The sequence below is a fragment of the Lycium ferocissimum genome, chromosome 7, assembly GCF_029784015.1.
Source record: "Lycium ferocissimum isolate CSIRO_LF1 chromosome 7, AGI_CSIRO_Lferr_CH_V1, whole genome shotgun sequence".
Classification (NCBI taxonomy): domain Eukaryota; kingdom Viridiplantae; phylum Streptophyta; class Magnoliopsida; order Solanales; family Solanaceae; genus Lycium; species Lycium ferocissimum.
In genome coordinates, this window is record NC_081348.1 from 40,349,649 (window position 1) to 40,364,399 (window position 14,751).

Sequence of the window (14,751 nt, forward strand, 5' to 3'; positions counted from 1 at the left end):
ATGTCAGAGATGGCATGTATAGTATTTCGAAAAATCTTGTCGTGTGGACAACTTGGTCATCTCTCAGGTATTAACTTCTTCTAGCTAGACAAGGGGAGAAAGAGTTACGTTTGAGAAAATGGGGAATGTATTCGCAATAATCAAGCCCATATTACATGCTATAATGAAAGCTATCGGAATGACATCCATGTTGGTAGAAATAGAACCAGGAACCACCATGCATTTTTGGGTTCCAATTGAATCCACAGCTATTCATCAGGACCCTAACAACAAGCCTAAGCCTACAGTTGTATTTCTCCATGGATTTGTTGCCAATGGAATTATGACATGGCTTTTTCAAATGGTCTCCTTAAGAACTTCAGGTGCTGATTTTGCTGTTTACGTTCCTGATCTACTTTTCTTCGGAGACTCCATCACTGATTGTCCCGAACGGTCAACGAGTTTTCAGGCACATTGTTTAGCAAAGGGTACACATCTCATCTAAAAGTTTAAGCTGTAGAATACAAATTTCTTTACTTAGTTGTCTCCAATACGTCCTTCCTGTCTCTGTCTGTTCAGCTACCATACTGAAGTGTGTTATCAATCATCTCATATAAAAATTTAAGTTATTATACATGGAGAGCACATATTTAGTTTTACTTATTTATGTTTTTAATACACCACTCACATGCGGGCCTGATTGTTTTTCAGGTCTGATGAAGCTGGGAGTTGAAAAGTTTTCTCTAGTGGGATTCAGTTATGGAGGAGTGGTTGGGTTCAAGTTGGCTCAATTGTATCCTGACATGGTTGAATCTATCGTTATGTCAAGCACAGTTATAGAGTTGACTGAGTCTATTAGCAATGCTTCGTTGAACAACATTGGGTTCACAAGCTGGCCTGATTTTCTTTTGCCCAAAACCATCTCAGATCTCAAAGTGCTTCTATCTATTGGCACTCACAAGTTTCCCTGGTTTCCTGATTTTTTCTTCAGGGATTTTCTTGAGGTACGTACCTCTTTAACTAATATTTTCACATTAATAGTGTAAAAAAGTTATACGCCGTTAACGAATGTATAACTTAAATCCTTATTTTTATTAGTAGTACCAATTTAACGCGGACAAATTGATTTAGACAGAGGAAGTAGAAAAGCAGCCCCATAAATTAGATTAGTCCAGTGGACAAATAACTTTATTTGCTGTATCAAGTGAGCTTGTTTACTCAAGTAATTTATTTGTGGTAAATATAAGTTTTCACATAATTTTCATTCACTTAATATAAGTTTTTAGTCGTGCTGTTTTAGCTTTTGAAATGTTACAAGCATCACCTAGGGAGTACTTCTCATTGCTTTTTATTTTTATGTTTTATTCAGACTATCAAATTATTATGACCTACAATAACAAGTATTTTAACTATTTAATGCATACATAATTTGGTAATATATAAAATATAGAAGTAAATAATATGCTACAAAAAATTGATACTCGAAGTTGATGTCAAAATATTTATTCTACTCGTATATAAATTAAATCAACGTGTTGATAAATAACAAGATTTTAATGGTAAAATGTTGTAAAAGCAGGTAATGTTTGCCAACCGAAAAGAGAAATTGGAACTTCTTAAAGCTTTTGTTGTCAGTGACAAAGACGCTGCTACTCCTGAATACTCACAGGTATGCCAACCTCCTCTTACTTCTTTTCACTACAAATAAAAACTGGAATTACTATGAATTTCGTTGGCTAAATAATTCGTAGACAACTAATTTTTTTTGATAATTTATCGCTAATCGTCGCTGAATAAGATTATCGACAAATTTTGTTATTTAGCTACATAATTTGTTCATCGTTAAATAGTTTGCTTTCCCTCTCCAATTTTAGATGTCCTTAAAACACATTACTGGTAACCGTTGAAAAATGTGGGTAAATTTCCAATTAAAAATCAGAGGTGATAATATATATAAAAGTCAATGTTATAGCGAGTTGGCGTTATAAATGCTCATACATTACTAATTTCTCAAGATTAATAACAAGCATCAATCTACACAACTTCCCATAACATGGATAATACATTTTGATACGTTTGTTTACTCTTTCACGCAGAGGATTTACCTTTTATACGGAGATAACGACAAGATTTTTAATCAAGCAGTTTCTGATACTATAAAAGCGTAAGTCCTTCCACCCTAGAAAGTTAGTTAGATCCCTAGATTTGGCTATATTTGAGGGAATCTTTTTGAATTTGATGTTAAATTTTTTTCACATATCTTACTAGATTCATTTTTGGGTAAATTAATGAGTGCAGGAAGTTGGGAGAAAATACAACACTCGAGTACATAAAAAGTGCAGGACATCTAGTTCAATTGGAGCGGCCCTTCGCTTACAATTGTTTTCTCAAGAAAATTCTTTCATATTCAAGTGGCTCTGGGAAAATGTGATGAATATGCACTAAATGTCACCTTTATCAAATTATGTATTAATTGTCGTAGTTTATGTTCCAAACTTGTTCTGTTGCAATAGTAAACACATTTCCATAGCAGTTGCACATGGAAAAAGCATATTAACGACATATTTGATTTTTGAAAACTGCAGTGTCTCACCTCGCTATGGTGCAGAGAAATTGGCTAAAGAGTTCCATTTTGATTTTGGTTTCAGAAACCTAGTGCCCACTAATCATATAAATGAGAGAGTGTATATGTTTAAAAAAGTATAAAGTTCTAAATACCACCTTCACAAATACTATCTTTGTTCCGTTTTACTTGTCCCTTGTTGACTTAACATTTTCCTTAAGAAGGTACTTATTAGGTGTTTGTTTTGTTGGGTTTTTGTTCAAGTATGGTATTCCAATTCGATAACGCTTTTCTTTTTATTGATATGTCGTTCCGCGAGTACTGCATTTATTTTGAGAAGAATGAATATCAAGTTTCATCCTCAAATTCGGTAGAAGGGGATAGGAACGAATATCGCTCTTAGTTAGCTTTGGAGCGGAAGTACGAGACAAAAAGAGGAGTTTCCCTCGAGTAAGCAGTTTCCACTAGTCCAAATTTTAATAATTAATAAATAAATTTTTTATATTTCTATACATAAGGAATTTCAGCCTAATTTATTTGTCCATTTATGAGTTGGGAAATGGAAAGAAATGAAAATTTGAACAAGAATTTCTGTCCCTCATTGATTAAAGAGAAATATTTTGTGTTTATATATAGAAGCACTTCTTCTAGGTCTTAGAGAGTTAAGAAGAAGATAAATCTTGGCTTTGATTCCCTCAAATCTCTCAAAATATCCCCAGGTATATCCATTTATCTCATGTATATGTATGTATATATCCATGAAAACTGTGTGTAATATAAAGTGACATACATGATATCGCTATAACACACACATCACAGTGACATCCATGAAAATGTATGTGTGCTAGATACACATGTAACGGATGCATTTTTAGGTCCGATTTTTTTATTTGAAACAAGTTAGAATGACTTCTAAGCTTCCTCAAATTTGTATATAACCTTGTCCAGGTGTTTCCAGCCACACACACTCATGCCCGTTCGATCCAACAGGAGAAGCTAGAATTTGTTGGGGTTGGGGGGGGGGGGGGGGGTGGGCTGTGTTAAAAGTTCTCCTATATTAATAGTCGCATAATTTTTTTATTTTGCTGACAAATTTAGTTCGTCGGTTTCTTCCGACTTCAATTCCATGATCTGATTCTCTGGTATAGATGCTACAACAGTGCAACATTAATGTTGTTAGCAAAACTGAAGAGAGAATTTGTGCTAGTGGAAGCATTAATCAATCGCACTTTCTTGGTCCTAGTGTTAACGGAGATGCAATTACATAATTTACAAATAGGGTTGTACTTGTACTCTTAACCAAACTAATTCTCGTACTAATTTAGTAAATTATTTTGAAATATGAAATTAATTAAGAAAATATTGATTTTCCTATTATTTCGTCGGTTATATTTAAATACGGCTATACAATACCGAATTTTTTGAATTTCTATTGCAAAATATATTCTTTGGGCAAAAATATGTCAATATCGATTAGGATTGTATGTCGGTGTCAATATCTCTATCTATTTTAATCTAAGCCCAATTTCAAGTGGATAAATTCCTTCCATTTTTTTTTACGCAGATTGCCCTTTTTTTGGGGTGGTCTTTAAATTTTATCCCTCATATTTGTGGTCTTTAAATTTTTGCACGTATTTTGTAGTCTTTAAGTTTTCTGCTTGGCTTAAAAAGGTGTCTCGAATGCGGGGTTACGGGGTTAAATCCCGCTCGGACGGTAAAATAAAAAAATAATTTTGCAAGGCAAGGCTAGGGGCGTGTATGCCGGATTCGGCATACACGCCTTAAGGAAAAATTAAAGTTATGTCGGATCCGGCTTAACTAAAAGTCTGCCTCATAAGGCAGAACTTTTCCTTAAGGCATAGTTTAATTATGTCTTATGGGGCGAGACTTTTTTGTTAGGCGTAACTTAAGTATACATAAAACAGAACTTTTCCTTAAGGTATAGACTTTGCCTTATAAGGCAAATTTTTAGTTATGCGCAAGGAAAGTTCCGCCTTATGGGACATACTTTAGTTATGTCTTATGGGGCACACTTTTAGTTAAGACATAACTAAAAGTTTGCCTTGAAAAGTAAATAAAATAAAATATATGTCTCAAGGCAAAGTCAGCCGGAGGAGGGCAGAGCGAAATTTAAACTCTGTCTTGAGAATTTTTTTTAAGATTTTGATTGAGCGGAAATTTGAATCTGAAACTCATAGATTTTAGGCTAAGAGCAAAAATTAAAGACAACCAATTTGAGCGGCAAAAGTTAAAGACTACCACAAAAGAAGGGCAATTCGCACGTGGTCTCTCTGTCGTTGCCATTTCGAATCATATCTGATTTGGTTAATATAGAGATGGTACTGGTATACTTCATAGGTAAGGAGAAGAGATGAAGGATAGGGAGTAATATACCAAACAGTCACATCAGGTCAATCTATCATAGTACATTTTGCGTATCAATTTTAGTGTGTCTTTTTCCGCATTTATTTTGAGAAGGATGAATCTCAAGTTTCATCCTCAAATTCAGTAGGGGCGTAAGAACGAATATCGCTCTTGGTTAGCTTTGGAGTGGAAGTTCGAGATAAAAAGAGGAGTTTCCCTAGATTAAGCAGTTTCCGCTAGACCAAATTTTAATAATTAATAAATAAATAATTTGTATTCATTGTTATTAATTATTAATAAATTACATGGACTTAGATAAATAAAATAATGACATTTCTATACATAAGAATTTCAGCCTAATTTATTTGTCCATTTATGAATTGGGAAATGGAAAGAAATGAAAATTTGAACGAAAATTTGAACAAAAATTTTTGTCCCTCATTGATTAAAGAGGAAGGATTTTGTGTTTATATATATAGAAGCTAGGGGTGTACAAAGTAAACCGACAAACCGCACCAAACCGATAAACCGAGTCAAACCGAGAAAAAACCCGACTAGTGGTTTGGTTTGACTTGGTTTGGTGTTGAAAAAAAAAACCCGACCATAATTGGTTTGGTTTGGTTTTAACTAAAAAAAGTCAAACCGAACCAAACCAACCCGACATTACATGTATTCAATTTTTAAAATATTTTATACATAAAAATATTTATTTGTAAAGTAATTTATAAATATTTCTTAAATTTTTTCGTAATTTTTTATCTATTATCATATTATTCAAAGCTTGAAATTAGAATTTTGAATGTCAATAAGTTTTATATCCTATAGATGTTAGTAACTCAAATAAAGTCCAAACCAAAACCAACTCAACGATAATCCTAACAAAAGAAATTCAATCCACCACTAGGAATGACAATAATGTTGGATATCTATTCTTTAGTTTTGCATAATTGATATAGAGAGGAAAAATACATAACTTAAGTTTTTTTTTCTTTGTCATGTAATTAATACTTATTTTAGTATGACTTAGTATTTTTAGATTATGGTCATTTTCTTTTATGGCTTGTTAATTAGAAATATTTATTTTAACCGATTATATTAGCTTTTATTGAATATTTTAATACAATGTCATTACTCTTCTCACATTTTGTGTTGTTTTCTTAAAAAACACCTTAATTATATAATTATATCTTACTAGGACTAAAGAAATATTTGAAGTAAAAGTTATATGTTTTGTATCAAGACTATTCCGAAAAAAAAAACCCGAAAAACCTAAGAAAATCGAAAACCCGAAAAACCCGAGAAAACCGAACAACCCGAGAAAACCCGAGGTTGAAAAACCCGAATTTTATTGGTTTGGTTTGGTGTATAAATTTTAAAACCCGACGCAATTGGTTTGGTTTGGTGTTTAAAAAATTCGAACCAACCCGGTCCATGTACACCCCTAATAGAAGCATTTCTTCTAGGTCTTAAAGAGTTAAGAAGAAGACAAACCTCGGCTTTGAGTCCCTCAAATCTCTCAAATAACCCGTATATATCCCAGGTATATCCATTTATCTCATGTATATATATGTATATATCCATGAAAACTGTGTGTAATATAAAGTTATATATATATATATATATACACACACATGTCACAGTGACATCCATGAAAATGTATATGTGCTAGATACACATGTCACAGATGCATTTTTAGGTCCGATTTTTTTATTTGAAACAAGTTAGAATCACTTCTAAGCTTCCTCAAATTTGTATATAACCTCGTCCGGGTGTTTCCAACCACACCCACTCACGCCCGTTCAATCCAAACGAGAATAAGAAGAAGGAGAAGCTAAAAGGGGGAGGATAAATTTCTTCTATATAAATAGTTGCATAATTTTTTTATTTTGTTGACAAATTTAGCTCGTGGGTTTCTTCCGACTTCAATTCCCACTATAAGAAAAAATATATTTGGCAACAAAAGTAATTTTGTTGTCATAGATTGATTATTGTCGCAAAAAGTGCTTTTGGCAACAATTTTTTTTTGTTGCATAGACTTTTCCCAACGGCTGTTATTGCAACTTCATGTAACAATTTTTTTTTTTTGTGCCAAAAGTACTTTTTGCAACAATAATCAATACTATGACAACAAAATTAAATTCTTTGGCAACAAAAAAGTTCATTTGCCAATAATAAAATTAAGTTGTTGCTAAATATTAAATTTTTTGTTGCCATTTATGTACTTTCTTGTAGTATCCATGATCCGATTCTTTGGTATAGATGCTACAATAATGCAACTAGTAAACTGAAAGGCAACATTAATGTTGTTAGCAAAACTGATGAGAGAATTTGTTGTGAATCATTTGCTTTCTGCTTCACTTAGATAAGAACGACTAAGATTTGTGCTAGTGGAAGCCCACTTTCTTGGAGCCCTAGTGTTACGGAGATGCAATTACATATATTTACAAATAGGGTTGTACTTGTACTCTTAACCAAACTAATTCTCGTACTAATTTAGTAAATTATTTTGAAATATGAAATTAATTAAGAAAATATTGATTTTCCTGTTATTTCGTCGGTTATATTTAAATATGGCTATACAATACCGAATTTTTTGAATTTCTATTGCAAAATATATTCTTTGGGCAAAAATATGTCAATATCAATTAGGATTGTATGTAGGTGTTGATCTTTATCTATTTTAATCTAAGCCCAATTTCAAATGGATAAATTCCTTCGTGATCTCTCTGTCTTTGCCATTTCCAATCATATCTGATTTGGATAATATAGAGATGGTACTGGTATACTTCACGGGTAAGGAGAAGAGATGAAGCGTAGGGAGTAATATACCAAACAGTCACATCAAGTCAATCATCATAGTACATTTTGCGTATCAATTTTAATGTGTCTTTTTCTGCTTTCCTTTGGCTTCCAAAGCAATATCATTTTCCAAAATATTTTTTTCAATCAATCTTCCAGTAGCCAAAAGCCAATTTTCCAAAATATAAAACCATGATCCTCAATTTTCAATAGCTATTTTCCTCAACTTCCCATATGCTCACTCATCAGTAACAACTACTTATTTTTTTTATTTTTTTTCTAAAGTTCACCTTAGCGGTGTGGTGTTAGGCCTAGACCCCTACTTTAATTTGTTTTACTTTATGTAATTAATGGTGTTTGATTGGATACGAATTAATTAAGAAATTAAGTATCTTTCAAGCAATTGTAAAGTTGTAATTAATGATCTTGTCCATGTTATAATTTTTTCTATTATTATAAAGCATGTCAAGTGTAAACAAATTTTCATTGTTTGCAACCTCAGAACAAGACATGCAATTATTCGAATGTTGTGAGGTAAATATGCTTATTTCTTTTGAAGATTGAGACACTGTCATAGATATTGTACAGGATAGAGCGACAAGAGGGATTCATACGATTCAATAAGATAAGGTGGTAGTACAATGCAAGGAAAGAAAACATGTTGGAAGTAGTAGACAACACTATTTTACATAATTAGGAGAAGGTACAATTTTCAGAGATAGTACTTTTACGGGCATTTTTTTTGTCACACACTTGTCTTGCTACGTAGCGATATCGTCCGGCTTGATATGTTCTCATCAACATCTTCACTGGTGCAGGTTCAGATACCTCAGAAGCCTATTGAATAATTACATAAGAAAATGAATTAACTAAAAAGGACAAAAAATATAAGTGAAAGAAAAGAAAGATTCAAATGATTAGTGATTAAAAGCGTAATGAAAGTATGAAACTAGCAAGGAAATTTTACATGCAAAGGGCCTAGATCATAAAGAACAAACTTCTACAAGTTCTTGTCAAGTTCACTTTGTAGGACAAACAATATTAGATTTTTAGCATTTATTTCCATAAATTTCGTTTTAAATTTTTAAAAGATTGAAGGTTTTTTAATTAGAATAGGGTAAGTAGGGTTACATGCAGTAACTTTCGAACTTATAGAATCATTCCATCTCTTTTGGCCATTTATTTTTTCTTCTACCACGTACATCTATTTGTTTCTGAAATTCAGAATTTGTATTTACATTATTTGTCTTCTGAAATGTTTGTATATACAAATGAAAAATTAGAAAAGAAAAATCATTAAAACTACACTTAACGCAAGATTAAGATAGAAAAGGGAAAGTATTAGTAGTACTTAATTACGTTTTTATATAGAGTTAACTGATAGTACAAAGTTTACACTATATATCACTTAGAGTACTCCCTCCCCTCCGTTCCAATTTATGTTGCAAGATTTGGATTTCGAGAGTCAAACGAGCTTTTCTTTTACCGCGATTTTTCATATGCCTTTTAAATAGTTTAAATAGTTAACTATTGGGACTTATAGTACAGTTTCTAAGTATATGTAAATTTTATTTTAAAAAACTCAAAGATTCTATATTCAAATTCAAGGTCAAAATTGAAGAGTCTGACTTTTGAAAGCCGAATAATGCTGCATAAATCGAGACGAAGAGAGTACCGATGAGTGATATTAATAACTGAAAAATTAAGTAACAACCTTGCAACAAATACTACTCCTATTTCGTAAAAATTCTTTATACTATCGGTTCATCGTTATATAACGTAAAACTTTTAAGGTACAGTACTAGTAAAGTACCTATGCTCTTCATCAGCTGCAACTCCATTGGTGGCACCATTTCTGTAAGTAGGAAGAGGAACATGGCCAGATTCAATGCGCCTGAGATCCTCAAGAAGTATTTCATAGTGTCGCTTGACTTCATCGGGAGACTTGCCACCTCCCACCGCTCTAGCCACATTCTGCCACCGGTCAGGAGTGTCCTTATCAAATTGGGCTAAAGCTCTTTCAAACAACTTGTTTTGCTGTGGTGTCCATGAAGATCTAAGTGAGCTTGATGCCATATCGAGTAACTAGTATTCAGTCACAAACTCTGATGAGAGAAAAGTTTAAGAAAGCGACTGATGAGGTACTCAAGACCAAGAAGTAATAGGGTTATGGGTGATGAAAAAAGGAAGGCCAATAGTGGTGCTTATATAGAGGTGGGGTAATTAAGGGGGGCATATAGCCAGTTGGCGAAGAATCTAAATTTGGCTTAAAGTTGGGGAAGGAGAGTGACTCGTCTTCTTTGGAACCACAAGCTCATGACTACGGCAGGACAAGCAAGGAGTGCAGTGCAGTGGATGACCAGAATCTCTCTTTCTATCTCTCTCTCTGTAGACTAAGTTTCTCCATTGTAAATCATACTCCCTCTGTCTATTTTGACTCCTCCATATTTCACATGGCACACCCCTTGAGAAGTACTCCCGCCCAGGGGCGTAGTCAGTAAGGGCCAAGAGGATCATCCAACCCCGTTGGGCAAAAAATTATACTGTATATACACAGTAAAAATTATTTTTTATGTATATATAGTAGACGTTGAACCCCCGGCTTCTTCGTTTGTCTGCTTCTTTAATTTTGAACCCCCTTAATTTGTTAAAATCCTGGCTCTGCCACTGCTCCTGCCGGTCTAAAATAATTGACGTTTTTTTAATTTACACGCCCCTTAAAAATAGTATTAATTAGGAGCGGTATTTGACTAACTTTACTCTTATTTATGTCAAAGTTATTATCTCTTTCCATTAGTTGCTTACGCTATTTATGTGTCATCTCCATTAATGACAAAATTTTCCTAAGGGGAAACTGGAGAAAAAATAATTACTGTAGTTGTGTCTTGAACTCCTAAACCGACAAATAATTTGGGACTGTGGGAGTATTAATTACTAAAATAATAAGTTTATTACTATATCACCCTTGGATTATAATAAATTTAATGTTGTTGAGAAATGCATTAGGAAATAGCTATAGTTGATAAGAAGGGAAATTAAGGATTAAGTAATAAATTATGTATTAATTTGTTAAACTGAACAAGTAAAAAATGAATAACATATATTTTTTAGTATAACAGATAAATAAAAATGTGGGGATGAAGTACTTGTTGCAGTAAAATACCAACTCATAACCACGAAGGATCCAAATACCAACTCATAACCACGAAGGATCCAAGTGAAGCTGAGGAATCGTTCTGATTCTCGGATACAGTCAGACCTCTCTATAATGGCACTCGCATATAACAGCACCTCGCTATAATAGCCAAATTTTTTATGTTATATTTTACTTCTCTATAACAATATTTCACCTATTTCAGCAACGACCAACTTTATAATGGTACGCTCTTTGTAAAATTACCCCCCGTATAACAGCTATCTTTTTTTTTTGGTAATATAATAATTAACCATCTTTATAAAAATAGAATATATATGATTACCAATAATAAGTGTAGAGTTTTGACCAAATATTTGATCATTCAATACACTATTTGTGACAAAAAAATATCATATGAATATATATCTTATCATCATTAATCGATTTTCCTTCTTTATACAAAGTGTGATTAGGCATAGAATTTGACAAATAAAAATGAAAATTAGGTTTTATGCATCTTTATTGCCTATAACAGCAAAGTATTACTTAAATGACAATGCTGTTATAAGTGTATAACAGTCATTCTCTATAACAGCTGAAAAATTTCGGACCCAACGATGCTGTTATAGAGAGGTTTGACTGTACATCCATACATCCTTCTGCACGTGTGGAGCCCTTCACTTTCTTGGGATCATTATTTAATATAATGACCCCGTCTAATTTATGTCTTAATTACTATTTGGAGAGGTAAAGAATAGTATTTTTTTATCATGATTTTTAAGTACTTTTTAAATATCTTAAAATGTTAACTATTGTGATTTAGTATAATACTTTTCATGAAATTTTTAAATATGTAACTTTTAATTCAAAAAATTGAAAATTTATGTCCGAATTCACACAATATATTAGTTAGTTTGATTCTCATACTTCGAATCAAACCAAATACATTAAAACAAAGAGAGGGAGTAGCTTTTTAAAGGAAGAAATTACCCATGATATGAATTTATTAAATCAGGTTAATTAATTTCATGTATGATTACTGAATTTTATTCATTAGCAATAGTAAATTTATAAACTGTTTAAATTTTATGGACGGATGATATAAACAATATTTATGTTCGCAACCAAATCATTTATTATTTATAATTACATGTAAATATCTTCATAAGCTAGCGCTAATGCTAATTTAGTTAAGACCATTACTAATATGCTAAATTATGTATGTTATTTGTGGATAGTGTAAAGATTTCGCATATATATAATTAAATATATTTACAAATTTATTTTTTGTGACATTAGAAGCTGAAATTTACCAGCTATATAATGGTAACGTATTGCCTTTGTTTGTTTTTTTATGTACTCCCTCCGTCCCAAAAAAGATTATCTTACTTTACTTATTAGTTTGTCCGAAAAAGATTGACACATTTTTATATTTGAAAACATTTTACCTTTATGAGATGATTTACAACCACACAAATATCTAAGGTTTGTTTTGGACCACACATTTCAAAAGTCTTCATTTGTTTCTTAAACTCCGTGTCAAGTCAAACTAAGACAATCTTTTTGAGATGGAAGGAGTAATATATATAATATATATAATTATATCCTCTTCATATCTTTTTACGTGTCAGACATAAGCCATTAATCTTCTGCTGCGACTGCAGTATCTGAAGATCTAGCAATGGCTATGGGATAATGGGGTGGGTAAGAAGTTTTTAACTTTTTACGAATTTAACTCTGTTTTGGAGGGACTCGAACAAAAAGAGACAAGAAAAAATTAACGATCCAAGGGCGTGCCATGTACTGGCAGAGTTTTGATTCATTCGTCTCTGATATCATTGGAATTGCTGTTTCGGTTCCTTTCTGCACTGAGCAACGTTCCAAATGGCTTGTAGCTGGCCACCTGAATTAATGCATGCATGTTTTATTCTATATATCAATTTATTTATTTTTTGCTGCTTTGTGTTACCGGCCACTTGCAACTACTAGAGCGTTTCGATGACTTGAATCTGCTGGCTATCACAGAATCGTTTTCGTAACCCTTCAGTTAAAATCGAGACAGGGATGAAAATTTATAGATACAAAAATAATGTGAGAATTTTTTTTATTTTGCATTCATCATAATGATCTCCTTACATAGAAGTAAGATCTTCCTTCTCCTTGCTTTGTATTCATTATAATGACCTCCTTATATAAAAGTAAGGTCTTCCTTCTCCTAGTCTAACAAAGTAATCCTATTCCAATAGAACTATAATTCCTATATTACCATAATTATAATTGTACCATAAATAAATTATTATATACTCTCAATACCTTCAATTCAAGGGATCAGATAATAGCTAAAACAATATACGTTGCGGCTAAATTTATTTTTTACAACGTCGTGATCAGTTAGTTAAAGTTCTTCAAGGTTTGGGACACTTCTTTCTTATCAACTAAGGGAAATATCCACAGGGCTCGTGAACGGTCATCCACAACAGTAAAAAAATATGAAGCAACACAAGAGGAAGGGGTTCGATATGGTCCCCATAAATCGCAATGAATCGTCTCAAAAGCATCCGAAGCAATATTATCACTTAAAGGAAAAACACTTCGCGTTTGCTTTGCCTGTTGGCATACATCACATTCTCTATCCAATCTTTCACCGCTCTCATTTAAGCCTAATTCCGTAATAGACTTCGTTACTTGTGCTGAAGGATGACCCAACCATTTGTGCCAAAGATCGAACCAATCAACTGCCTCTGCGTCATAGCCCGTATCAGCGGCACATTCCGAAAATATTAAAGTCCACCTCGACGCTCACCCTTTCCAATCAGCTTCCTCGTGGTGGAGTCCAGTATAGAACACATAATTCTGTTAAATGTCACATCACAATCTAAATAGTCAACTAGTTGTGATACAGAAATTAAATTGCATGCCAAATCCGAAACATAAAGGACATTCTTCAACCATATCCTGTCATTCAGCCTCGTTGTTCCTTCTTTTGTGGCCACCGAGCTACTTCCGTCTGGAAGACCAACCGGACACCTAGGAATGTCTCGGTTATTGCTCAGTTCCTCTGTATTACCTGTCACATGGCTGGTAGCACCAGAGTCTATGATCCAGGATGAGTTTTCGGTCTTACTGGATGAGTTTTCAGTCTTACTATCAATCTTCCGATTCTGGTTTATGCTCTAGGAATTCAACATGTGAATCACAGTCTTTTAGATCTCATCGCTCAAATTGTGAAGTCTTGTGCCGCATGTGTTCACCATTCCTGTCTCTGCCTGAGTTCCTTCTTTGACAACTATAGTGTTAGCCCGACAATTGCCTCTTTCACGACCGGATCACGATCCACCACTTTGTTGTAGTTGCTGTCCTCGTTTCCTCCTTCGATTTTCTCGTCTTCTTTTCTATTTCTTGGCCACCAATTTGGATAACCAATGAGTCGAAAATATCCCTCCACAATGTGTCTGGATCTCTTGCAAGTGTGCAGAATGCACCATCATTTTTTCATTTACCTTGCTCACGATTAGGGTTTCTTCCTTGTACGGCAAAAGCCATGGTTTCACTCTGATCCTCTGTTTTTCGCGTGATTCCTCACACGATCTTCTTGCACCACCTTCGAATAGACCTAGTTTAATGATGGCAATGGTTCCTGGGCCAGTATGTTTGACCTTACCGTTCCATACGTTCCCTCATCTAATCTCATGAGGAAAAGATGCACTTTTACTTCTCCTTTGGCTTCTAGGACCGTTCCTAGATTGCACGTGCACTTTCCGCACGTAAAAATTGGGATCTGTTCGTAATTCGCTAATTCCTCCCACAACTTTGTGAGTTTTCCATAGTAATCTGCTATGGTCCTTCCTTTTTGCTTGCACTCCGCTAGTTCCGCCTTTATTTGTTGCATATGAAGGCTGTTAATAACGGT

General features: G+C 33.5%; 2 protein-coding genes across 2 annotated transcripts; one reads left to right on the forward strand and one right to left on the reverse strand.

The window, feature by feature from the left end:
- Nucleotides 1–2,536, forward strand: LOC132065020 (uncharacterized). The gene is made up of 5 exons (XM_059458233.1): nucleotides 1–467; nucleotides 691–983; nucleotides 1,559–1,648; nucleotides 2,076–2,143; nucleotides 2,278–2,536. Exons 1-5 carry the CDS (start codon nucleotides 119–121, stop codon nucleotides 2,408–2,410), a joined length of 933 nt encoding a protein of 310 aa, XP_059314216.1. The 5' UTR covers nucleotides 1–118; the 3' UTR covers nucleotides 2,411–2,536.
- Nucleotides 2,537–8,297: 5,761 nt separating this feature from the next.
- Nucleotides 8,298–10,039, reverse strand: LOC132062835 (protein RADIALIS-like 4). Its single transcript, XM_059455314.1, has 2 exons — nucleotides 9,519–10,039; nucleotides 8,298–8,542 (listed from the first exon to the last, which is right to left on the reverse strand). Exons 1-2 carry the CDS (start codon nucleotides 9,779–9,781, stop codon nucleotides 8,512–8,514), a joined length of 294 nt encoding a protein of 97 aa, XP_059311297.1. The 5' UTR covers nucleotides 9,782–10,039; the 3' UTR covers nucleotides 8,298–8,511.
- Nucleotides 10,040–14,751: the final 4,712 nt, after the last annotated feature.